Here is a 27,222-nt window from a genome sequence, read left to right on the forward strand (position 1 = left end):
CTATTTTGTTACATTTCACTAAGCATGCAATACACGAATTATATTTAATATCGTAATTATGTTTGTCCCAAATATGATAAAAACTTATACAACATTTCATATATAAAAGAATTATCGTCGTAACTAATGATAATTATTTCCAGCATAAACTCTCATCTAGTAAGTTCTCTTAAATAATTAGGTATATATATAAGCTATGCGTTCTTTTATGACATGATCAATAAATTATTTGGTCTCGAGACCTGAAAATGTCTCGTTGACATTAGCTAGTATATGTCAAGATCAATATCAAGATCAAGTATTACAAAAACTACTTTAATATTCTACTCACAGTTGAGAGTAAATTATACATTAAACTATTAAGGCTGCGCCTATTTTGTATGAAGGCGACATATATTATTAGAATATACTGGCATACATAACATTAATATAATTATTGGCACATTGTTGGATTGTGTTGTGAGCTTGAAAATCAAATATTGAACAAGTCATAAAATCAAAACATGTAATGGCTGCATGTAGTAATCTCAAAATATATAGGAATGTGTAGGTAGTATATAATAAGAAGGGACGTCAATTTACTTGGACGAGGGTAAGAATTTCAATATTTGAAAAAAGACCATTTCATTATCATGAATTGGTATTGTCATTCGTCGTTACGTGAACTACGCCGTTGTTATGTACATGACATGCATTCAAACAATTAAAAAAAAAAACTAAAAGTAGAGGAATAACGAGCAAACGTATCTTCCGAGGAACATGTCGACAAGGTATCTCGTGTCGTGTGTTGTCGTTTCCGAGCCTCAGGAACCACGAGAAAACAAAAAGAGAAGTATTTGTGTCGTTTTATATTTAGAGTGTAGATCTCAAAAATTCGTCATATAGGAACAATGATTAACTCACAAAAACAAAAGAAGATTAAACTAAACACAAAATCGAAAGTACGTTTTTAGAGACGGGATCTTAAATTAATTACGTAATGCCGAACTTAACACTTCCAACAATGGAAGACGAGCTCGAAGAGTACAAATGAGAAGAAAGAACGTAAATTATAATAGGAAAAAGAGTGCGCAAATTTCGTGTACATATATGTGTTGGTCTCTTCGTCCATCATCGCCTCTCGTCCTGCCACGTCACATCGTCCGGTTGAAGAACAAGATGGAAATTGTCATTGGTCTCAAGGCAAAATGGCGCGTCCCATGTTGACTTCGTTTGGGTCACATGCGCGTTCATGGATCACTGGGCCATCTGACCCATTAACAATTTATTCATTGAGGATCGAACTCTACATCCACATCATCTAACTCGAAGTCAACAATGGCGACATGGCCTGATTCGATTGAGTATATAACATCCTTGTTGAATCGTCAAATTATCCTATTCGGGCTGGATTTCAATCTCAACAGGGACGCGAACGAGTCAAACATCTTCTTCGGTTCTATGATCAAATATCCTTGTTGATGAGAGCTGCCACTTTAATCTCTATATCTTCATCATCAAGGAGAGAGGCCTAAACCAATGTATATTTTTATATGTAGTATATATTTACAAAGTTAGGATTAGGGTGGGATAGTATATATTTACTTAGCATGGTTATAAATCCAATATTGTTATATATAATTGGAAATTAAATGTGTATATGTAGGATGTACAACATCACTACTTACTGCAGTACCCTTTTTTTTATTTGTTTTTGCTAATCCATTAATAAACTTTTAGCCAGCGAGAAAACTCAAAGCGCGTAAAGAGAATAATATACTTGGCGGGAGGTTAGCTTTACACGTCAGCTTTCAGGCTCGGTCAACTGTCGTGAACACTCATATTATTTGAACAAAAAAATTTATTGATACTTTAAATGTTAGTTACAAAATTCTGCACGTTGATTCAGAAAATAAATTAATAATAAACCCTTAAAAACCTCTGAAATAAAATCATACACATTTAATATATATATATATATATATATATATATATATATATATCAAAATAATGAAATTTTCGATTGAATAGTTTCTCGACCTATATATCATAGGCTAATACGGCGTCCAATTTGGAGCAATGTATTTGTCACCAAAAAAATCCTGAAAACGTACGGCGACAACAAAATATTAGATGCAGTGAGAAGTTCTAGCCAAACATGAATTAAAAAAAAAAAGGTAAATAAGAATGCACTAATATTGTTCTAGCCAAACATGAATTGTTAAAATATTTTGATTATTTCTCTGATTTGTTTTAGATACCCAACTAATTGAAAGAAGATAACATATAATATAAGCAAATTAATGCGAAGCACGCCCAACAGCTTGAAGACCTTGACTTTATGGGACAAAGACCAATATTTTCTCTTCGGTCCATTCTGACCCCATGCTTAGTTAGCACTCATGAATTTCCCTTTGCATTTCCTTAATCGTCTTATCAAGCAATACTTATTTCAAGATAGTTAATAAGACAAAAAGAAAAAACTCCGTAAACCCTAGACTTGAAACACCATTTAATTTTAGTTTCTCACGTCAAAGTTTTCCAGTCTAATATTTCGATTTCAAAATAATAATAAAATAGCCGTACATTTCCGCACGTAGTCAAGCATTCCGACTAGGGAAAAAAAAAAAAAAAAAAAACAGAGGTTTGTATAGGTTAAAACTGCCTTAAAGTACAAAATCTTTAAGCGTGGTACGTGGAGGGGAAATATAATAATGTAGAATTTGTGGAATAATTAGTAAACAGAGGAGAAGGGAAAATGTGTCGCAATTAAATGCATAGTAGCGTAAATGCATGAGCAAAGCAATGACCAAAAAAGTTGTTGACTGTTGAGAGAGTTAATACTTACACGGTTACACCCATAAGCACGGACACATCACACATATTATATATATATATATATATATATATATATATATATATATATATATATATATATATTTAGATATACATGAAAGATGTTATTATTATTATTTCCTGACTCGAAGTATTTCACTAGTCAGAGTCTTAGAGATAGAGCTAAAACTAATTTGTGTTTTTCCAATTGAAAGTTTCATGGAAGCTTAACAAGGCTTACCATCTTTGACCGACTCACCTATTTCTCTCTCCATATATATGTGTATATATATATATATATATATATATATATATATATAGATATATATAGTATGTGTGTGTGTGTGTGTTTGTTTGTCTATTATTTTTGTTTTTATGTTTTTCAGTAAATTAGTTGTGGAAAAGAAAAATCAAGAACATGCGCATGTACATATATTGCCTTTTGCCAACATTTATATTCCATAAGCAATTCAAAGTCTAAATCTTTGAATCCATCAAGCCCAAAAATATATACGAAAAATAGAAAATAAAAAACAAAACCCCTGAAAACGTTGAATCATCCCTCTCTCTCATACACCTATACACACTTTAGATATTTGATAGTGTGAAGAAAAATTCAGACAATTCAAAGACTTGAAATTCCACATTTGTCACCCACTTACCCATTTTTTTCCAGTTTTACACGTATTTGAAGGTCCACAACAAATATTTAGTGTCTCTACTAGAATAGATAGATGTCATAACTTTATTATATATAATATAATAAATACCCCACTCTATGTATATAAATATAAGCGACATCATAACCAGTTAGTACTCATATATTCATTTCATATCCATATTCTCTCTTGGCCTCTCAATATTTATCTTGATCATCATCAAAAACTCAAAGCGAACTTTCACAACATATCTTATAATTAGGTATATAATATATTATTATATTAATCATAACCGATTGATATGCAAATAGTTTAGCTTTATATGTATGCATATATTTTCTAACGTGGTCCTCTGATATTTATTTCAGGCGATCATGACCGTCAGTTCTGATCATCATCATCACCGAAACGACAACAACAATCAGAGCCGTTTGCAAAACTACAAGCCGCCGAAGATGACGTCACTCGAAAACAGCCTCTCTTTCAAGAACCTCCTCGTGTCTCCGAATTACGATCATGCCCTTGGCGGGAATACCAAGAGCAAGAAGGCGATGATGATAAAGCACAAGCCGATCCCGGCGCTCTCTTTGCCGGAGCCGGCGGTGATGTTCTCGCCGAGGCCGGTGAGCGAGCTTGACGCCGCCGCCGTGAAGCTCCAGAAAGTCTACAAGAGTTATCGGACTCGCCGGAATCTTGCCGATTGCGCCGTCGTCGTCGAGGAGCTCTGGTAAGGATTAATTAGGAGAGAGGGTTATTTTGGTATTTTCGCGAAGTAAAAGGGCTTAATTTGCTTTAAAACATAATGGAAATTTTGTGACAAATGAACCTATTCTCTAAACAGGCTTCGCCATTATTGACACATTATAGATAAATATTTACAAATATGTACCCTACGCTTGTTACTTTCAAATTAATTTAATTTTAATTATATTGTTAACTTTAGAAGAAAAATAATTGAGTGTGATATAAAGTTATCCTGTATAAATCTTAACTTTTGTTTGAATTTTTAATTTATATTAATCATGTGATTGTGATAATTGATTTAGGTGGAAGGCATTAGACTTTGCATCGCTAAAGAGAAGCTCTGTTTCTTTCTTCAATGGAGGCAAACCAGAGACTGTGGCCCAAAGATGGGCAAGAGCTAGGACTAGAGCAGCTAAGGTAACACTTTTTCTTCAATTTTCAATACATATATGTAGTAAAAAAAATATTCAGAAGAAGGAAAATTGATTTAATTTTTTTTTTTTTTCAGGTGGGAAAGGGTTTGTCCAAGGATGAAAAGGCTAAAAAATTGGCACTACAACATTGGCTTGAAGCGGTAAATTTTCAAGATTAATCTTCTTGTATTTATTTGTTTACTCTAAGCGCTTGCAATAATATTAATCATAACGTTTTTGTTTGTCCCTTGGCTTGGACAGATTGATCCACGTCATCGCTACGGACACAATTTGCACATGTACTATGACATTTGGTTCGAGAGTGAAAGCACTCAACCTTTCTTCTATTGGTAACTTAATCTCCTCTTTACTCTTACTTTTTAACGATTTTTATTAATAATACATTTCTTGCGCTGCAATCCTTCCTCTATCTACTCAACCTAACTAACGGCTACTTGTGTTGTGTTACTAATTAAATGGCAGGCTTGATGTTGGAGATGGGAAAGAGGTAAACCTAGAAAAGATCCCAAGAACTGTACTTCAACGCCAATGCATTACATATCTTGGACCGGTAATATTTTAATTGATTCTTCACAGCATATATAGTTGAATTTATTGGCAGTTAATTTGAAATTAATCCAAAATATATGTATGGTTCAGAATGAGAGAGAGGCATATGAAGTGAAAGTGGAAGATGGGAAGCTAATTTACAGCCAAAGTGGGAGTGTTGTGAACACAACAGAGGGCTCAAAGTGGATATTTGTTCTCAGCACAACAAGGTGTCTCTACGTTGGCCAAAAGAAGAAAGGCACGTTTCAACACTCCAGCTTTCTCTCCGGCGGAGCCACCACCGCCGCCGGCCGATTGGTCGCTCGTCACGGTGTTCTCGAGGTTCGTGCCACACCTGATTATTCCTCCAAATTTACATTCTACATATTTATTACTTCTCCTTAATCTTTGAACAATTCCATTTTATTATTGTTATTTATTCAAACTTTGGTTTTGATAAGCCTCTCCAATAAATAATTACTCAATTTCAATTACCAATTTGGAACTATGCATAATTTGTTATTTTATTATTGTTATTTTAAGGCCTGCAATAATTTGGATGGACCAAACTGAAAATATTTAGAAATTATGTTAATTGTACTCTACACCTTATTGCAGGCGATTTGGCCATATAGTGGTCACTATCACCCAACAGAAGAGAACTTCAGAGAATTCATTGCCTTCCTTGAGGACAACAAAGTGGACCTCTCCAATGTCACGGTAAAACAATAATTAAATTTTCACAATATATGTTAAAAAAAAAAGAGTTTAGTGTTAAATTTTGCTAATCTCTCTCTCTCTCTCTCTCTCTCTCTCTCTCTCTCTCTCTCTCTTTATGTGAGCAGAGGTGTGCAATTGACGATGACTACCCTTCATCGGAGTCCATCAAACCTATCAAGCAATCCAACGGCATCGCTGCCGACCAACCCACAAAACAGAAAGCGATCACAGCCGTCGATCAAGACGAAGTCGAGAAGCAAGACTCGACGCCGATGTTTGACTTCAGTCAACGCCTTTCGTGCAAGTGGTCCACCGGGACCGGGCCACGTATTGGATGCGTGCGAGACTATCCTACGGAGCTGCAGACGAGAGCACTGGAACAGGTCCATCTATCGCCTAGAGTGGATAATGGGCCGGTTTTCTGTTTCGGCCCGATTCCTTCTCCGAGGCCCAGCCCAAAAGTGAGGCTCTCTCCTAGGCTCGCGTATATGGGACTCCCAAGCCCAAGAACTCCCATTCCTATATCTAACTAACCATAACGTTTAACCCGGATACCATCAGATGGGTATTCCAATTTTTCTCTTACTTAACTTTTTTGCTATAAATAAATATTTGTTTATTCAAGTTATTGTAATTTTTTTTTAGTGGCTTTCTCAAGCGACTATAGCTATAGGTTACCTGATATTTTGCTCATGCGTTTTTGGGCTGGGTATCTCACAATATCATGTATTTTTTTTTTTTATTCCTATGTAATAGTTTTTTTTTTTTTACAATATAATTCAAATTATTTCAAACGTAAAATAATATGTTTACCATATGGATCATTGAAATGTATTCCAAATTTTTTTAAATAGTTCATATTTAATTCATATAAACTTGTTAATTACTGTATTTATTGAGATAGTTGCAAATAAACACTAATTTATGGACAAACGTGTCAAGTCAATAATTAATCACTAATTTATTGACAAGGGATTAACAGCACATCACATGATCAAAGCAAAGACGATGATATAATTAAATCACCACGAATCCCAATCTTGCCACAGAGCTACAGAGAGAGTAGAAAAACATCCCCAACAGTGAGATAGTGATCACATCACTCAATCTTTCACACAACATACTCCATTTAAGGTCTAGACTCATAGATTACAGACATGAAGTCACTTTTTCTCATGCAAATCTGAAATGTTTTTCTAATTCAAAATTTCAAATCACATTTTCATTTACATGAGTAAGCATTATTTCCTGGGAAAAATAATTTTATACAGGTTATTTAACGGAATACACTGTTGTTTTTGCTGTTTTAATTTTATAAAAAAATATAAAAAATCATCGTGATTGGAAAATAAGAAATGACATAGCTTAAACTATTTTTGCTAATGACGAGTTTTTATCCTCTGCACATGAGCCTGATTCTCCTGAAATTGTGGGCTTAATATATTAATTCGAAATTTCGAATAACGTTTTTTCATTTACATAATTAGACTGTTATCATTTGTGAAGAAGCAGATGAGATGGGACATATAGCAAGAGACGCCACAGCACACAGTACCTAAACACTGAAGCCTTCCTCTACTCTACGAAACATGTCATTAATGTCGTATAGACGGGCAGAGAGAGGAAATAGAAATAAAAGAACTTGAGCAAATTATTAAACTATATTTATATGAATATAAATGTATATATGTTAGTCCAAAATTTATTTACCCAATGATTAAAATAAACTTACACCGAATTATTAACCTATATATTTATATGAATACTCACATATTTGTGATGAAATGTTAATTTTTGTATATATGAAAATTATTTGGAAGGGTGTTTTTTTCCCCAAATATGTGATAAAAGTTCAGTTTTAGATAGAATATACATAATAAGTCCAATCTTTATATTTTGTTATTTATTAAGTCTGCAAAGTGAAATTTTTCATACATAATAATATATATATATTTTTTGTTAACCGTTTATCTCTAACTTTAAAATTGTTATAAAGTCACACATTTAGTCTAAAATTTAACAGAATCGGTCACATGTCATCTTTGTAAGTTGGTGGCGTATAAGTTTACTGAAATAACCTTAATTTTTATTAATATACGATCAATTAATATATTGATAAATAAAAATATGAAAATAATAAAACAACAAAAACTAAATAGAATCTCTCTAATCTCAGGAAAACTACATGTTTATTAACACTTCATTTATGAAGAAGAAAAAAACCCATATTCATGACAAGAAAAAAAACATCTTAGTCATTTCTAAACTACCATAGTCTCGTCGATATAATCCCGCCACCACGTAATAATCTTTTTCACCCGTCTTAGAGCGTCGCAACGCTCTCATGGTATCAACGGCGTTCTAATCCCTATGCATGATATAGCCATTTAAAACCAGGTAAACAAAACAAAAACTCTTTAGCAGCCTTTAATGTGTTTATATCATATCTTAAAAAACTCTGATTAAATCTATAAGGTGGGATAGCTAGAGTAGCGAGCACCTCAACTAATACTTTTTGAAATGCTACGTTCAAATTAAACTATTATTATTTGAAGTTTAATATATAATATACAACCTTTTATTTTAATTTATTTTAATGGAATCGGAACATGCAAGAAATATGTTAGTCAAAGTAAATTCTATTGAAAAATTAAACCTTGTTCTACAGAATTGTGTTTCAGAGTTCAGAGAGGTCAGGCTTTTAAGTAAAAGCCTTTAAGTGATGAAGCTCATTCCCAGCAAAATATATAAAAATTCCAATTATTTAAGTAGTTTCCTAAAATGATGTTGATGAGAGAATGATGTGAGTTAGTCAACTACTCTTTACTTTGATTGAGATGTGTCGTTAATATTATTTTTAAAAGTCAAATATTACCATTGTGCTATCACCATCATCAATCACTAACCATTCATCTCTTTCTCTCTCAATAAATATGTAATGAGACCCATATCTTTAATTATTATCAGAATTGTATTTTGGTTACTTACTTCCTCAGTCTCTTGGAAAATTATTATTCAATATTTTACGGAAAATTTCGGATAGGAAGAAACTATGATAAACTAGAAGACTACTTTTTTTTTTGCATGGACGTACGACCTAGAAATATCAAATATCACTGAGTGTGTTTGTTTGTAGTTGTATTTTGTACTTTTGGGCCAAATTATTTTTGATTAAGTCGGGCCTGGTTCTAATATATTTTTGCCCAGTTTAAAAAATGATTTAAAATTGCTAGATATACTGATTATTATATTAATAAAACATTGTTAAAAAAATTTAACACAAAAATGACAGTAATACAACTACTGTAGGTGTACTTCGTCATGCGAATTAGACTGCTATAAAAGATTTCTTTAAATTAAAAAATTAAAAAAAAAAAAAGATTCCGTTAACTAGTGTAAATTTTTAGTTCACCCGTGACGTGAATGGGTAATCCTAAGCCAAAATCATTATTAGCATTTGTAATTACCGATACATACTGTTGTCTCATACGTAAATTACTAAGAGCCTCACATAATAAAAACTGTTTTGACTTTTTAAGTAAGAAAAAAACATGGAAGTGTAAACCATCCAATTTGTTAAATGATCACACGGTTCAGACCTAGCGTCTTATAATACAAATAATGGTGTAAATAAACCTGACAGCTGACTGCTAAATTTTCTTGTATTTATATTACTGTTACATTAGATACAGTTTTATTAGGATTCTGTCATTTTTAAAAGGTCATTAATTTTTTAATTTTTTTAATTTTTAAGAGTTCTCGTTTGTTGAGCAAGCTTGACTTGACTTACCATTACTGATATTGGATACATGGTACAAATTTAGACACTATAGAATAGATCTTCTGTTTTTTCTTCTTCCTTTCTGATCTCTACTGTTAACAAAGAGAAGATTTTGTATCTGTTTCAGTCAATGTATATCAGTCTGTCTCTCTCTTGACTTTATATCCGTCTAGATTACAAAGACACTTCGCATGTGATATGTGTGTGTGTGTGTGTGTGTGTGTTTTTTTTTTTAATTAAAGATGATGAATTGTCTTAAAAGTTTAAACTCTAGCTAGTTTGTATTGTTTTGTAGCATATAAATGCTAGGTGTTTTGTTAAAAGTCTTCAGTCTTTATTTGAGTTTATTGCGGTGTTGACTCTCTCTCTCTATCTCTCTCTCTCTATCTCTCTCTCATTGTTGTATTTCATCCTCACGACCTAACTCACACTTAACACCCGTAAAAGCTCATACAATCAGATAAATCAGAAAAGAAAATGATGAGAAGAAGAATCTCATTATTCTTCTTCTTTTCCTGCATCACTGTTGTTATCATCCTTCTAATGGCATCTCTAAGTTGTCTTCATGTGACAAGCAGACCTCTTTCACCTTTTCCTCATCAACAAGGTAATAAATAGAGTTATACTTTTTTTCATGTTCGTTTTTTGTATTTGGTATATTATTACTAATAATAAATTTCACTTTTGAATCTTGATGACCATATAACTTCAAAACAGCCACAAGTCCGGAACAACTACTCTCAAACTCAACTACTGTACGTACATATTTATATAATTCCTTTCAGCTAAATTCTTAATTTTGATTTGATAAAAAAAAAAAAAAAAAAAAAAAATCTGTAGTTTGAGATGTGCATGGTTTGAATGATAATTAGGGTATTGAGAGTGAAGAAGAGTATAGAGCGGAGACAGAGGGAAGAATAGGGTCAAGACCACCAAACTGTGGGCACAAATGTGGGTATTGCAAGCCATGCCAGGCTGTCCAAATCCCAACCACTCATTCTCAGTCTCATTCAATCTCTCTCTACTTCGCCAACTACGAGCCCGAGGGTTGGAAATGCAAATGTGGTCTCTCTCTCTACAATCCCTAGAATTTACATTCTTCTCTAATCTCTATATATGTGCTGATGTAGTAATTAATTAGTATGATACACTACTCTTGCAGATCAATACATTCTTCTCTAATCTCTATGTAATTCTTTATATAACTTCGATTATTATATATCTATGGTTCAAGATTTGGCAGAGAATTCGGATTTTTCACAAAACAAATTGTATCAATGTCTGTGAATTAACAAATTTGCGGGAATTCTTAATATATAGTGTATAATATTCTTACATGAAATATTAAAAATATATTTAGAGAGAAAAAAAAAGAGAGCTTTATTAATTCCGAAAAAAACGACAACAACCATATAAATAAACGACAAGAGCTTTATTAGTTGTGCATAATATTCTTACAAGAACGATGCTTTCACAGAAGCTGATCCCAAATCCATAATATTTTACAATTAGTCTTATTTTCACATAATATTTTGTCCAACGACTTTAATTTTCTAAATTTTGACATTATTGACAACAAATTAAAATTTCATGTATGATTTTTAGGTTTGGGTTACTTAAGTATTTTGATTAATTACTTTTGTTCTCTATAATTATTTGAAATGTTGGGAAATTCTATTGATAACGACTCATTGAAATAAAACCTTTTTCTTGAAAATAAATAAACCTTTTTTTAACGTTAAACATTATAACTTACTTAAGTATTTTTTTAATCAATATCTCTTTTAAAATAAATTAATATGTGAATGTGAGAGTAATATAAAAGCTGCCAAACAATAATACCAAAATAAGGGCAAGTGTTGCCATTTTTACTTGGTCTATAATTGTACAATCAAATATCAATCCAGCTCATCACTTGAACAATTGTCTTATTTATAAAAATTAAAATAAAAAAGTCACTCTAACAAGATCAATCCCTGATGCTTGATTCATTCCAAGAGCTAGCTACTCAACGCGCTTCCCTGAAAACCTGAATAGTTTTGAGCACGCGCTCACCATCTGGAAGCGCGTCGGAAACACTCTTCCTCTTTAGACAGCGTGAAGCCCACGCGCTTATCCCGGGGACTTGAGCCTGAACAGAGAATACACCGTACTTCTCATAAACCGGGAACCAGGGGTAAAACCCAATGAGAGCCACGTCGACAAACCCAAACTCGTCACCGCCGAAGAAAGCCTTGTCTCCGATCTCCTTCTCCAGAACCCTAAGCACCTCCAAAAGCGCCTCTCTCCGAACTCCGATCTCCGCCACGTCACTCACCTGCCAAACCCTCCACGCCGCCGGGTACAGCTTCTTGTCCACGTAGTCACCCCAGAACCGGGCCTGGGCCCGAAGTTACGGATCTTTCGGGAGAAGCTTATCGTCGTCGTGGTCGGCCCAAACCTCGTCGATGTAAGTGACGATGTTGAGCGACTCGCAGATCGGCCGGTTATTGTGGATCAGAACCGGGATTTTCTTGTGGACCGGGTTCATTTGGAGGAGGAGAGGGCTTTTGTTGTAGGGAAGATCTTCTTCGCGGTATTCGTAAGCCACATTTTTCTCGGCGAGAGCTATACGCGCTCTCATTCCGAACATGCTAGCCCAGCTATCCAACAAGATCACTTCTTTCTCAGTATTTTCGCTAGCCATCTTAATTTATTTTTAGTTCTAAACAAGCCTATTTGCTTCTCTATTTATATTCCGAGATTGTGAAGAAGACTGATAGGTACTTTGAAATATCTTTAAAGAAAACAAAAAGGTATCTTTTTGTTATGGACAATATGTATACATTTAAAAAATATATATATATAATAAAATTTTATGTTTATGTTTATGTTTATGTTGATTTAAAACAACAGCATGATGTTAATACTGACTGTTTGGACTTTATGTTATGGATCTGGAATGGGGATCCGGGATTAGGTTTGGAATTCTTTAAAGATTCGATTACTTTTGTTGTCTAGACTTATGAAAAATAAATATAAAAATGTAAATCCCTTGAAGTAAGTAATTAAGAAAGTCGTTTTAAGGGGAAAAAAAAGTAATTAATAAAGAAAGTGTTCTAGTATTAGGTGAAAAATAAACATTTTTCTTCCCTTATATTCTTTGATAAATATAAATAAAGTTGAATCTTATATATTATAATATGCTTTAGAAAACAGGTGTTGTGTCGATTATATATATAATGACGTTAGTGCTTACATATTTAGACTCTACTGATATGGATCCACAAGACTAGAGTATGGTTGGTTTACGTTAGTATCGTTATTCTCATACATGAAAACTACTGATGTCGTTTTCGAGTTTCAACAATCACGAAAAGAAAATTAAATAATAAAATTGTGTTTGATTCGTTTTGTTTATAAGCAGATCTTAGAAGAACATCGTATAAAAACGAATATTAATTATATGATAATTTATACGAGAATAATATGAAGAAATAATTGGCTTTATTTATAACTCGATCATGAATACACTGGTCAGACTCGTTCAAGTAAGAACACAAATGACGAGCTCGGAAGATACAAGTATGGAAAGAAGGTATGCGATCATAATAAAGTAACGTGATTGACGATTCTCTTTGAAGGAGGAAATTTATACTATAACGAAATACGAAATCTTCGAAGACACGTGTCAGCGATCTCGTCCTTCATTGTCTCATATGATGTCTCGTCGCCTTCTCGTTTGAATGAGCTTGGAAAAAATCGCCAACTCATTGAGTTTATAGGCGAGATCACATCTCTCATTTTGATTTTGACTTCGTCGTGACCTGTTGCGGAGGTAGTCTAAGTTCGTTAAATCATTCAGGACGAGCCCAAATGATGTTAATATTGACTGTTTGTACCCTATGCTATTGATCTGGAATGGGGATCCGGGATTAGGTTTCGAATTCTTTAAAATGTTTGATTACTTTTGTTGTCTGCAATTACTTTAAATTTTTTATTATTCTTTGGGAAGGACTTATAAAAAAATATATATAAAAATGTATATCCCTTTTACCAAGTAATTAGTAAAGTTGTTTTTTAAAAAAAAAAAAAAAGGAATTAATAGAGAAAGTGTTGTAACGTTAGGTGAAAAATAAACATTTTTCTTCCCTTAAATTCTTTAATAAATATAAATAAAGTTGAATCTTATATAACATGCTTTAGAAAACAGGTGTTGTGTCGATTATATATAATGACGTTAGAGCTTACGGATCCACAAGACTACAAGAGCATAGTATTATTTTTTCTCATACATGAAAACGACTTTCCAAACGACGTCCACCTCAAAGAAACGATTTAATCAAATGGTCCAAAACCCCAAGCCATGCCCATTGACTATAGGCCTCAAAATTTATAATCCATCGTTCTTTTCAACAATATCTTTGAGTGATTTTATGTTTAATAAGTAGCTTGGGTGATTTTATTGTGTTATTTCATTTTATATAGACTTGTATTTACTATAATTGTTGTGAATTGATTACACACTAGGATGAGGTTAATTATATTAATCTGATGATTTTATGATTGTTTTTTTTTAATAAAAAAATTGTTTTAATTTAATATTGCATGTTTTTTTTAATTGTTTATTCTGTAACTAATTATATCGTTCTCATTTTGTTTTCTTTATTCTCGCTATTACTCTCGTTGTAAAGCTTATTATTTTACAATCTTAAATTTCATTCATTTATTCATGTGTTAATATAATACATTTAATGTTAATGATGCGAATAAAACTTATAATGAGAATTCGGGCTGAATTATCACGCCCAGCGATGGATGATAGTCATACATTATAACAGACGTTTGCTTTATTCATTTCAAAAAACGACAACAATGAGAAACGACAACAATGAGAAACGACAATAATACCATCTAAGGGCATGGCCTAATAAAAAGACGTTTGCTTTATTCATTTTGAAAAACGACAACAAAAATAAACGACAACAATACCGGGAATCTTTTTATTTTTATTTTTTATTATCTAGTCAACACCGTTGCGCTTCCTCAGAAGCTGAACGAATCCAATCACGCGCTCGCCGTCAGGAAGCGCGTCGGCCACGCTCTTCCTCTCCAAGCAGCGTGTCGCCCACGCGCTTATCCCGGGAAGCTCAGCCTCAACAGAGAACCCACCGTACTTCTCGTAAGCCTTGAACCAGGGGAAATAGCCGAGCAGCGCCACGTCGACAAAGCCGATTTCATCTCCGGCGAAGAAAGCCTTGTCTCCGATCTCCTTCTCCAGAACCCTGAGCACCTCCAAAAGCCCCTCCCTCGCCTCCGCCACGTCAGCAACCTCTTTGGTAAGCCAAACCTTCCTCGCGGCGTCGTAGAGCTTGTTGTCCACGTAATCAGCCCAGAACCGGGCTTGGGACCGAAGGTACGGGTCTTTGGGAAGAAGGCCGTCGTTGTGGGCCCAAACCTCGTCGATGTAAGTGACGATGTTGAGCGACTCGTAGATCGGCCGGTTCTTGTGGATCAGGACCGGGATTTTCTTGTGGACCGGGTTCATCTGGAGGAGGAGAGGGCTTTTGCTGTTGAGAAGATCTTCTTCGCGGTACTCGTAATCCACGCCCTTCAAAGCCAGAGCTATACGGGCTCTGATTCCGAACATGCTCGCCCATAAATCAAGCAATATCACTTCCTTCTCACTATTTCCGGTAGCCATTTCTCTCTCTCTCTTTTTTTTTTTTTTTTTTTTATATATCTTCTGGAATACTTTGCCTATTTGCTTGCGTATTTATATTGAGATATCAAATAGATAACACCACGTGTCATCTTATCACTTTTGGGGAGACACGTGGCGTTGTCCGAGTGGATCATTTGATAATCGTGGCCCGTGCCAACAATCGGGAAATAGAGAATCTTTCGCACCTGGCCGATGTTTTTATTTATTTTAAAGTGAACAAATTTCTCTTATTTAACTTTTCTGTTTGTGATTTATATAAACTTTTTTTTTATTATATAATTTACTTGGACACGTCACACGTATACGGTTAGTCTTATTAATTATACGATGATCGGATGATGTAAGTGCTGAAAAGTATGGACTATGCTGTAGATCCGAAAGAAAATTAAAAAAAAAAATTATGATTTGTATTAATCAAAATCAATTAATTTAACCAAAATGTCAATGAAAAATATTCAGGGAAGTATATGTGTATGCTTAGTATACGACTATGGTCCACATATATCTTGACTCTAAGGACCTAAATAATTATCTTCTCCAACCTCCATTCTGGTCCATGACTTTTTTCATTATTAATTTATTGGACTTTTTGTTTTATTTTTTCTATTGGACATATCTAAAGTAATAAAATAATCAAATTATGGCGAAATATCCGTTGATGAACAAGTGAACCATGGGACATATAAAAGAAGATCAATCGAACATACATATTTACAAAACTAAACCAATTAGGTCCCATCTAAATATAAAAAAATAAAAAATAATTTCTCAATTTATTCCATCTAGATTATACTTATATTTCCGATTATTTTACCTTAATTCTGTTTATGGGGTATTTCGATCGTTTTTGTAGTTGATGTTTATCGGCGAAGGTTTTTATTTTCGAATTTTTATGTACTATTTTTAGATTTATGTTACGGTTTTGGAAGTTTTACATGGGCTTCAATTTGTTGGTTTTTCTTATTGGAGCCTTGCCCGTATGGCAAGTTTCGTCTTTGTAAAAAAATATAAATAAAAAAACACTTCTCGATTTGCTCGATAAAAGTATAACCAGGTTAGTTAGTATTAGCTTTAACCTCCATCTTTCAAATTTGCTTTGAATTCGTAACTTAAGTGTCAACGGGAATTGAACTTTAACGTTAAAGGACATCTACTACACCACATTTCATAGAACAGTAGAATACGACACGACAGATAGAGTTGAGTTGTCTCTAGCTTTAATTGTTTCAAAAACGACAACAATACAACAATCAACGACAACAGTAACAAACTAATCGACGCCGAAGTACTTCCTCAGATGCTCAACGAATCCGATCACGCGCTCTCCGTCGGGAAGCGCGTCGGACACGCTCTTCCTCTTCAGACACTGTTTCGCCCACGCGGTTATACCGGGAATCTCAGCCTCGGCGGACACGTTTGCTTTATTCATTTTGAAAAACGACAACAATAATCTTTTTATTTTTATTTTTTTATTATCTAGTCAACACCGTAGTGCTTCCTCAGAAGCTGAACGAATCCAATCACGCGCTCACCATCAGGAAGCGCGTCGGCCACGCTCTTCCTCTCCAAGCAACGTGTCGCCCACGCGCTTATCCCGGGAAGCTCAGCCTCAACAGAGAACCCACCGTACTTCTCGTAAGCCTTGAACCAGGGGAAATACCCGAGCAGCGCTACGTCGACAAAGCCGATCTCATCTCCGGCGAAGAAAGCCTTGTCTCCGATCTCCTTCTCCAGAACCCTGAGCACCTCCAAAAGCCCCTCTCTCGGCTCTGCCACGTCAGCAACCTCTTTGGTAAGCCAAACCTTCCTCGCCGCATCGTAGAGCTTCTTGTCCACGTAATCAGCCCAGAACCGGGCTTGGGACCGAAGGTACGGGTCTTTGGGAAGAAGCCCGTCGCTGTCGGCCCAAACCTCGTCGATGTAAGTGACGATGTTGAGCGACTCGCAGATGGGCCGGTTCTTGTGGATCAGGACCGGGATTTTCTTGTGGACCGGGTTCATCTGGAGGAGGAGAGGGGTTTTCTTGTTGGGAATGTCTTCTTCGCGGTACTCGTAATCCACGCCCTTCAAAGCCAGAGCAATCCGAGCTCTGATTCCGAACATGCTCGCCCATAAATCAAGCAATATCACTTCCTTCTCACTGCTTCCGGTTGCCATTTCTCTCTCTCTGCTTTTTTTTTTTTTATATCTTCTTCTGAGTGTTTACTGTTTGCCTATTTGCTTGTGTGATGGTTTATTTATATTATCAAATAGAGAATCTTTCGTACCTGCCCAAAGGTTTACCTCTTTCCCATCTTTTTTAACTTTTATGTTTGTGATTTATATAAACTTTTTTTTTATTATTATATAATTTACTTGGACACGTATATGTTTTGTTTTTCTCATTAATTATACGATGATGTACGTGCTGACAAGTATGGAGACGATGCTGTAGATCCGAAATTCAGGGAAGTATATGATTTGTATTAAACAAAATCAATTAATTTAACCAAAATGTCAATGAAAAAAATTCAGGGAAGTATATGTGTAAGTATGCTTAGTATACGAATACGACTATGGCCCACATATATCTTGACTGTAGGACCTTCTAAATATAAATATTATCTTCTCCTATCTCCATTGTGGTCCATGACTTTTTTCGTTATTAATTTATTGGACTTTTGTTTTTTTCTATTGCATATCTAAAGGAATAAAAGAATCAAATTACGGCGATACATGATATTATTCCTATTCTATGACTTGTATCATAATTTTAGAACAAAATCTACTAAATCTAAATAAATCATAAACTATGACTTAATGAAATGAGTAATTACATATTTATCCTTCATATTTAGTTTATTTTTATTAGTTAATTAATAAAATAAAACAAAAACAATTATTTAGTTTATATTATGAAAACAAACATCATTACAAAAATCCGGAGACCAGCCCTGGGAATCTCCGACGCTGAAGCTCTTGGGAACGACGGTCATGGCCGCCGGAGAGCAGTCCATGGCCATCCCGGCAATGGTGACCTCGAAGTGTCCACCGAAACAACCCGCCATGGATTCCGCGTAGAATTTCTGTGGTTTTAAAGTTAAAAAACAAAGAAAAAACGATTCTCGGGATTCTGGATAATTTTGAAAAGTTTCTGAAAATTTCTTGGTTTTCGTTGAAGATTTATTGACGTTGATGTCAATAAAAATGCATATTTATTGACATCAATGTCAATAAATCTTCAAAGAAATTTTCCATAATCGTTGAAGATTTATTGACATTGATGTCAATAAATATGCATTTTTATTGCCATTAATGTCAATAAATCTTCAACGATTCTGGGAAATTCCTTTGAAGATTTATTGACATCAATGTCAATGTCAATAAATCTTCAACGAAAACCCAAAAACGTTGAAGATTTATTGACATTAATGTAAAAAAAAAATGCATATTTATTGACATCAATGTCAATAAATCTTCAACGAAAACCCATAAATTTTCAAAAACTTTCAAAAAATTTCAGAATCGCTAGAATCGTTTTTTCTTTGTTTATTAACTTCAAAAACCACAGAAATTCAACGACTTAAAAAAAGATGAACGAGTGAAAGAGAGTTGAACCCAAACCTTATTTCCTTGAGTTGAAGCAAAGAGAGAGACGTGAGAGAAGACACAGAGACATGAAATGCGCAGGAAAAGAGAGGGAAGAGAGAGTGACGTGAATAACACATCCCATTAATACAAAGAAAAAGGTCAAATAATTAAATAAGAAAGAAAATCAAATGTTATTAAAAGTAAGAGTATTTTTGTATTTAGTGAAAATAGGTTGTCATAGTTTATGATTTATTTGAGTTTAGTAGATTTTGGTCCAAAATCTTGGTACAAGTCATAGAATATAAATAATCTCATACTTCCTTTGATGAACAACCATGGGAATAACTTACATATTTAATGTAGTCCGATTATTTCACCTTAATTCTGTTTATGGGTACTTCGATCGTTTTTGTATTTGATGTTTCTTTTCGAATTTTAATGTAGTATTTCTAGATTTATATGTTACGGTTTTGGCAATTTGACATCGCTTCAATTTGTTAGTTTTTCATATTGGAGCCTTGCCCGTATGGCAAGTTTCGTCTTTGTAAAAAAAAAAAACTTTTGAATTTGCTCGATAAAGTATAACCAGGTTAGTTAGTATTAGCTTTAACCTCCATCTTTCAAATTTGCTTTGAATTTGTAATTTTAGTGACAACGTGATTTGGACTTTAACGTTAAAGGATACATTTCATAGAACAGTAGAATACGACACGACAGATAGAGTTGAGTTGTCTCTAACTTTAATTGTTTCAAAAACGACAACAATACAACAATCAACGACAACAGTAACAACCTAATCGACGCCGAAGTACTTCCTCAGATCCTCAACGAATCCGATCACGCGCTCCCCGTCGGGAAGCGCGTCGGACACGCTCTTCCTCTTCAGACACCGTTTCGCCCACGCGCTTATACCTGGAATCTCAGCCTCGGCGGAGAAGCCACCGTACTTCTCGTAAGCCATGAACCAGGGATAAAACCCGATCAACGCCACGTCAGCGAAGCCAAACTCATCGCCGCCGAAGAAAGCCTTGTCTCCGAGCTCCTTCTCCAAGACCCTAAGCACATCCAAAAGCCCCTCTCTCGCCTCCGCCACGTCAGTAACGTCTTTGGTGAGCCAAACCCTCCTTCCCGCGCTGTACATCGTCTTGTCCACGTAGTCAGCCCAGAACCGGGCCTGGGCCCGCAAGTACGGATCCTTGGGGAGAAGCTTATCGTCGTCGTTGTGGGCCCAAACGTCGTCGATGTAAGTGACGATGTTGAGCGACTCGATTATGGGCCGGTTCTTGTGGATCAGGACCGGGATCTTCTTGTGGACCGGGTTCATTTGGAGGAGGAGAGGGCTTTTGTTGTACAGAAGATCTTCTTCGCGGTATTCGTAAGCCACTTTTTTCTCGGCGAGAGCTATACGAGCTCTCATTCCGAACATGCTCGACCAGCAATCCAGCAAGATTACCTCGCTAGCCATTTTTCTTTTCTTTTTTTTTCTTTTTGGTATTTTTGGGTTTATCGCCTTTACCTTATTGCTTCTCTCTTTATAGTACTACTACTACTAGGCACTAGCACAGATGTGCCAATAAGTGAAATATACACGTTTTTTTTTTCTTCTTCTTCTTTTTTCATCTTATCTGATCCTATTAAATGTAGTTGAGAATTGGAAGACGTCTATTTCGTGGATTATGTGATGATGTTATAGTGCTTATATTTTGGTCCCCTTTTGTTGTGGATATGAATTAATTTGGGTTTGGGTTTCTTTTGGCAATTGATTATTTTTTAAATACCATAATAAAATGACTTGTAATTAAGTACTCGCTAATGGAGACTCATTTTGGGAATGACTTTTATACTTAATAAAATGTTTTTATTTATAATCCTAATTGGAAATATAAAAAAAAAATTATTGAAAGGAATAATATTTTGATTTTTTTTTATATTTTTTTATAAAAAAAATAAAAAAAATGAAAGTTTTCAATTATACAACCACTACCGTCCATATATGTATGTTTGTGTGGTTCATATATTTATATTACCTGTCTCTTGTACCTTCTAAATGCTTCACCACTCGTTAGTGGTCCCACATTTATTCATTTATTTGAAAACATGAAATAGTTCAATACATACTCGATTGTAATCAAGATAATAAGAGAATAACAACCCAACAGCGGATCAGTGCAAACGAAAATGGATGCAGCGAAGGGAGATGGAAATAGAAAAACAACCAAGCGCGTTTATTCGCGCACGATTATCGATCAATGATTCTTCTTAAAATCTTTTGACTTGGGAGAATCAAGCACACCGATACATCAGTTGGTATCATAGTCGAAGATAATCATGAATCATGAAGATTTTCGCTAAATTCGTTGACGACGATCCGATGTCACACTTGTTCGAAATTGATGGCGAAGAAGACTAATATTTTTTTGATCCTTTAGGCGATCCAATTTCAATGAAAGTTACGATGAAGTGGAAATCATTTTCGAGTCATGGAATAGTCCAATATTCGATGAGAGCGACGACGGCGATGAAGAAAAAGAAATATAAAAAGAAGAAGACGTGAAGATAGCTCTCACTCCAATGATTAATCGACTTGATGGAGCCCATTAAAATTTCGTTGACGTGTACATTTTGTTTGAGGTGGCGTTTCGATCTCCAGAGTTCATCATGACCATCATTAAGAGTCCATCATGACCATCATCCTCCTTCCACACCACCTGAAGATGCACCGAATCCGAGGACGAATTCTGTCAAACCCAAGAAGAATGATGAATGTCAAAAGGGTCTGGAATTTATGGCAGCTTAGGATAGCATAGTAAAAAATTAGCACGGGCCTAGTAAATGGTGAGTGAAAACTGTCCAATAAAAAGACTTCTCTCAATAGTTTGACCGAATTCCATCACTAAAGGTTTCAAACCGCCACTTTACTATTTGTAGCAATTATTTTAATTATAAATATTTAGCTTTAATGTTGGTTAATTCTCATATTTTTATTATGGCTTTATTTCTCTTTATTTGTTTTAGTCTTTGAGGTTGTAATTAAATTTCATAGTACTATAAATATATGTAATCGCATATGTTTTAAGGGAGATTATGATTAAAGAGGAAAAGAAACCCAATAAAAGAGAGTTCTCTCCTCATTCCTTGTTTTTGGTATTATTTGTGAATCAACGAGTTAAAGACGCCCTTAATATGATATTCATAATTTATCGAATCAACATGTTTTAGGAAGAATCATTAATTGGTATTCGTGTACGAATCAAATGTCGTGGTTTTTTACGCTTTCCACTACCTTTCGGTACATAAAAATATGTAGGCAAAGTGTGCGGTTCCACTGCACAATTTACCTACGTTGATATGCTGTTGCAACGTTGAAAATAATTTCTCAAATAATAAATCAGCGTAGTATGTCAATGTTCACGTCGATCTTTTTTTTGGTCAAATAATAAGTCGCGGTACCTCCCGCCAAGCCAGGTTTAGGTTAAGGCTTCAAAACAACGTTCGGTGAAGAATCCTCCAAATCATCCCATAAATTTTATATGTAATAACTTTTATCATATTTTTAGTCCAAAAATCAAATATATAATTAGTGATATTTATTTCCAAATAATTTAATATTTTTTCTTTAGATATATATATAAATATATATATATATATATATTAATGTTGTGATGACGGCAGAGGCGATCATCTGTCCTGTCGTCACACTCATCACACGTTCACATCTACTCTTCTTCCCATATCAAAAAGAAAAAAACAAACGTGGCATTATTCATTCAAAGAACGGTCACGCTATCTCTATTCGATGCCGAAGCGCTTCCTCAAATGCGCAACGACCCCAAGCACGCGCTCTCCATCAGGAAGCGTGTCGGCCACGCTCTTATTCTCCAAACATCTCTTGGCCCACGCGCAGAAGCCAGGAACCTCAGCCTCGGCGGAGAAGCCGCCGTACTTCTCGTAAGCCGAGAAGTACGAGTAATACCCAATTATCGCCACGTCGACAAACCCGATCTCGTCTCCGCCGAAGAAAGCCTTGTCTCCGATCTCCTTCTCCAGAACCCTAAGCACCTCCAAAAGCCCCTCCCTCGCCTCCGCCACGTCATCGCCGCGTTTGAGGGTCCAGACCTTCTTTCCGGCGTCGTAAAGCTTCTTGTCGACGTAGTCCGTCCAGAATCGGGCTTGGGACCGCTCGTACGGGTCTGAGGGCAGAATCGATGGGCTTTTCTCGGCCCAGGCCTCGTCGATGTACGTCAGGATATTCAGAGACTCGCAGATCGGCCGGTTCTTGTGGATCAGAACCGGGATCTTCTTGTGGACCGGGTTCATTTGGAGGAGGAGAGGGCTTTTGTTGTTAATAACATCTTCTTCTTCATTTGGTACTCGAATTCCACGCCTTTCATCTTCAGAGCTATGCGAGCTCTCATGCCGAACATACTAGGCCAGAAATCCAGCAATATCACTTCTGCCATTTTTTTCTTTCTTTCTTTCTTTGGTTTGATGGTTTCTTATTTTAGCTTTACACTGATCGGGTTGTCTACTATTTATACACGAAGAGGGTTGAATATTAATGCTCTAACAGAGATATGTTGGCGAACTTTGTGTTTTGCTTCGTTGATGACGTAAGTGATTACGGTTTGGATTAGGTGTTTAAGGATAGTAATTCACTAGTAGAAAAAAGGGTTTTCATGACTACTGATAATAAGCGCAATTAAAACCATAAATTGCATTTTCGAATTTTTTTTTACAATTACAAACGAATAAGAGGGTGTCACGTCATTTATGCAAGAGTAGACATAAAATATTATTTATGGCGGTGAAAATATAAACGCCATTAAATAAAAATAACTCAATCATATAGCAGTTGTTTATTTAATGGCGTTTTAGATACTACCGCCATTGATTGAGTTTTAATTTTTGCTCCCAGCGTGATTTCGTATCCAATGAGAGGGTGACAAGTAAATGTTGGAGTTATAATGGCGTGCAATATATAAAAGCCATTAAAAAAAAAATTTGACCAGCTATGTAGTTGCCAAATGGCACTTTTTTATTTGGCAAAAACTTGAATAGCTTTTTTTTTTCTTTTTACACCATCACATGTATACGTACGTGTACACAGAATTAATGAATATTCAAATAAAAAAAAAAACTGTTTTACATATGGATTTTAATCGTGTAGTTAAATAAAAACATAAAATATAATTAAACCCTACGACTCTGTAACTCCCGTGCCCACAGCCCCTCCTTGCCGCCGTTCGTCGCCGTGGAGCGCCGTTCGTCGCCGTGGAGCATCGTCCGTCGAGACTCATTTGTAGTCGCCGCCTCTTGTCCGCTGTTCAAGTTCGCCGCCGCTCGCCGTTGCTCGCCGCCTCTCGTCAGCAGTTCAAGTTCGCCGCCGTTCGCCGTTGTTCGCCGCCGTTCATCGAATCACAGTTGTGCGCGAAAGGGCTTTCAGTCGTTCCTTTCCGCCGCTCCTTCTCGTTGCTCCGATACGCCACTTCACCGCCGCCATTCACTGTCGAAAGGTACTCCGCCTCTGCTCCTCGTTGACAGCCAAGGTCATGCTCATTGCCGGCTGGTTAGGATTAGTTTTCCGTGGTTTAATGTTGTAAAGTATTTTAACCTCTTTGCAATGCGTGATTCTTATACAAAGCCCAGTGCATTCTAAAAAATTTCAGCCCCGTTTTGCTATTCAGTGGTGAGTCTTTTTGTTCTTTGTTGTAATTTGTAATGTTTTTTGAAATTATTTGAGGCTTGGCATTCATCTACAATTTTAATTGTTGCTGCAGTGTTTTATTCATTATAAACTTTCATGGTTGATTTATTTTGTAAAGGAATAATTAACCTGTTTTGGAATGTTTATGTAGTGATTATTTTCAAAGTATCTCGGCCCTTTCTGAAACATTCCGACCCCATTTGGCCATGGGTAATCCATGTTGAGTTTTTTTTTTTTTTTTTTTTTTTTTTGCTAGGTTTTCCAAAATTGGTTGAGGCTTTAGCATCCTTCTACATTTGTAATTGTTTTAAGTATTTTCCGGCGCTCCATCACCATCCGACCCCTTCCACCTCTTCACTTACGGGTATGCTTTTTATTTTGTTTTGTTTCGGAGTTCTTCTGTATTTTAGTGATACTATATGTTTGAATGGAGAAGTTATTTTTGACTTTGTTGTTAGAATCCTATTTATACATATTAGGAGACGCAAGATGAATCACAGTTTAACTCAATCATGTTCTTGATTATATAATATAATCTGACTATATTTTTCAATAGTAGGAGACGCTGAGGGAGAAACCACCTCGAAAGCTAAAGTCATGAGTAAGCAAAACAAAGAAAGTTTTGCCAATTGCATTTGAGCCTCAGGATACCTCCGAGTTCGTGCCGGTTGAACCTTATACTGTTTATTCCACCTACAGTCTAATACGATTTGTCTTCTACCGTTTATTATCGACGCCGAGAAAACTAAGGTCCGGCAGAGTAACCTCGTGGTTTGACACTCGAGCATAGGTAAGTAAATGCTATTTTAATTCAATATTTTTATGAGATTTAGCTTTGTGCTGTGTGATATTTGTTTGCTTAACTGTTTGTTCGTTGGTATTAAAAAATTGAGAGGAATACAAGGAATTAGATACATAGGCTTCAATTTTGACCTTCGATTTGTGTTGGGTTAAATTATTGGGCCCGAAATAATTGGTTCTGGTATGGTTTTTAAGGTTATTTGGTTGAATATAATTCAAGCTCATAGAATTCCTTCAATGTGTTGAAAATTTCCAAATGGATGAGCAGATTTTCTAGGCCAAGTGCTTTTACAGTAGCTTAAAAAAAAGAGTGCATTCACAGTGGTCACAACCTGGTTCTATAAAATGCCTACAAAGGAGCAAAATTTTCCATCTTATTTTTTTTTCTTTCTCCAGCCACATTTGCAAGTAATGATGGAATATAACATTATGATGAACTGGTAGGACGCGGATAAAACGTTTTGCATAGAGTGAAGGCTTTAATTCCCAATCAATTGCTACTCATGCATTTTATTCACTTGTAAGTTTTAGTTTATAATACTTTGTAGATATTACTAACACATTACATTGTACATATGTTTTAGTGGCGCGATCAAGGCACGTACAATCAAGTGGACATCGACGAATTTCGTGGCAAATGGTATCAAGTCATTATAGATAGACATTTCTAAGGATAATGAAGGCTATGTGAGCCATGGTTGGAGCTTGTGAACTTTGTGAAGATGTTAGTCATAGTTATAATTTTTTGTTGGTTTTTGGTGAACTTGTGATTCATAGTTAGAAATCGTGTTTTTCTAACTTAGCCCACTTAGAAGAAGTATGGTATTATGAATGGTAAAGTATAATGGTTTTGTTTATTTTGGTGTTGAGACTATTTTACTGTCCTGTATTAGTGTAGATTGGTATTGTTTTTCTTCATATCCGGTGCAGGGAATCATCTAGAAATTTTTTGCTATAAATATTCCAAATTGAAAAAAAAAACAATCATTCAATGGCGTTCAATTAAAAGGTGCCATTAAAAGTTTCTAGTCTTCTGTTTGTTCTGACGTGGCAGAACTTTTAATGGCGCTCAAAAAACGAATGCCATTAATGATCTTCGTTGTCCTCTGCCAACGTGGCCTTCCACGTCGTCATATTTAATGGCGGTTTTTTCTAAAACGCCATTATAAACTTTTAATGTCGCCTGTTTTAATGGCGCTAAAAAAGTGTCATTAAATCTCTATAATGGCGGATTTTGAACGCCATTAAAAGCATTTTTTCTACTAGTGATTGGTCGTCTATCTAACTAATCTTCTTTGGAACAGGAATGGTGTAGATGAGAATCTTCTGGGCTCAACCGGAAGAGTTTCAATTAAAGAAAATCAATTAGCTTATTATAATTATTATTATTCCATTTTTAGACTAGCACTGTCGTGTGTATAATTATTAGGGGACAGACTGTATAAACAGCCCCCTGAATTTTTTCTTGCAAATTAGCCCTCCTAATCTAGATTTCTGGCTTCGGACGTGCCTACCAGTTATTTTAGTTTAAACCACTTTCTTAAATTTTAAATATTTATACGAGTTTTAACATAAATTATCTAAATAAGTCATGTCCAATTCTCTCTTTAACGCTATTGACTTCATCTGTTGGTCACTTTCACGCATTTCAAACAGAGCAACGATTTATATTTAATAATTTTTATCATATTTTTAGTCCTAAAATCAAATATATAATTAGTGATATTCATTTCCAAATAATTTAATATTTTTCATATAGATAA

General features: G+C 35.1%; 2 protein-coding genes, 1 long non-coding RNA gene and 5 pseudogenes across 4 annotated transcripts; 3 read left to right on the forward strand and 5 right to left on the reverse strand.

The window, feature by feature from the left end:
• The first annotated feature begins 3,514 nt into the window (after positions 1 to 3,514).
• Positions 3,515 to 6,665, forward strand: LOC149398961 (IQ domain-containing protein IQM1-like). Its single transcript, XM_089611323.1, has 9 exons — positions 3,515 to 3,735; positions 3,842 to 4,200; positions 4,520 to 4,634; positions 4,726 to 4,791; positions 4,892 to 4,980; positions 5,114 to 5,201; positions 5,291 to 5,521; positions 5,798 to 5,899; positions 6,025 to 6,665. Exons 2-9 carry the CDS (start codon positions 3,848 to 3,850, stop codon positions 6,430 to 6,432), a joined length of 1,452 nt encoding a protein of 483 aa, XP_089467449.1. The 5' UTR covers positions 3,515 to 3,735; positions 3,842 to 3,847; the 3' UTR covers positions 6,433 to 6,665.
• A 3,369-nt stretch (positions 6,666 to 10,034) lies between these two features.
• LOC149398962 (protein EPIDERMAL PATTERNING FACTOR 1-like) lies at positions 10,035 to 10,917 on the forward strand. The gene is made up of 3 exons (XM_089611324.1): positions 10,035 to 10,287; positions 10,398 to 10,435; positions 10,553 to 10,917. Exons 1-3 carry the CDS (start codon positions 10,158 to 10,160, stop codon positions 10,766 to 10,768), a joined length of 384 nt encoding a protein of 127 aa, XP_089467450.1. The 5' UTR covers positions 10,035 to 10,157; the 3' UTR covers positions 10,769 to 10,917.
• A 602-nt stretch (positions 10,918 to 11,519) lies between these two features.
• Positions 11,520 to 12,522, reverse strand: LOC149398963 (glutathione S-transferase U19 pseudogene; annotated as a pseudogene).
• Positions 12,523 to 14,487: 1,965 nt separating this feature from the next.
• Positions 14,488 to 15,425, reverse strand: LOC149398964 (glutathione S-transferase U19 pseudogene; annotated as a pseudogene).
• Positions 15,426 to 16,822: 1,397 nt separating this feature from the next.
• LOC149398965 (glutathione S-transferase U19 pseudogene) lies at positions 16,823 to 17,624 on the reverse strand (annotated as a pseudogene).
• A 1,930-nt stretch (positions 17,625 to 19,554) lies between these two features.
• LOC149398966 (glutathione S-transferase U19 pseudogene) lies at positions 19,555 to 20,577 on the reverse strand (annotated as a pseudogene).
• Positions 20,578 to 22,524: 1,947 nt separating this feature from the next.
• Positions 22,525 to 23,490, reverse strand: LOC149398967 (putative glutathione S-transferase pseudogene; annotated as a pseudogene).
• A 625-nt stretch (positions 23,491 to 24,115) lies between these two features.
• LOC149398968 (uncharacterized) lies at positions 24,116 to 26,362 on the forward strand. 2 transcript variants are annotated; one of them, XR_016296673.1, is made up of 4 exons: positions 24,116 to 24,467; positions 24,915 to 25,022; positions 25,215 to 25,448; positions 26,044 to 26,362. It is a non-coding gene; the product is annotated as an uncharacterized LOC149398968 (long non-coding RNA). The 2 variants fall into 2 exon arrangements; XR_016296672.1 differs by lacking the exon at positions 24,116 to 24,467 and adding an exon at positions 24,620 to 24,640.
• Positions 26,363 to 27,222: the final 860 nt, after the last annotated feature.

The sequence above is a fragment of the Urtica dioica genome, chromosome 4 (assembly GCF_054948205.1).
Source record: "Urtica dioica subsp. dioica isolate 48M chromosome 4, U.dioica_male_clone48M_v1_H2, whole genome shotgun sequence".
Taxonomy (NCBI): domain Eukaryota; kingdom Viridiplantae; phylum Streptophyta; class Magnoliopsida; order Rosales; family Urticaceae; genus Urtica; species Urtica dioica.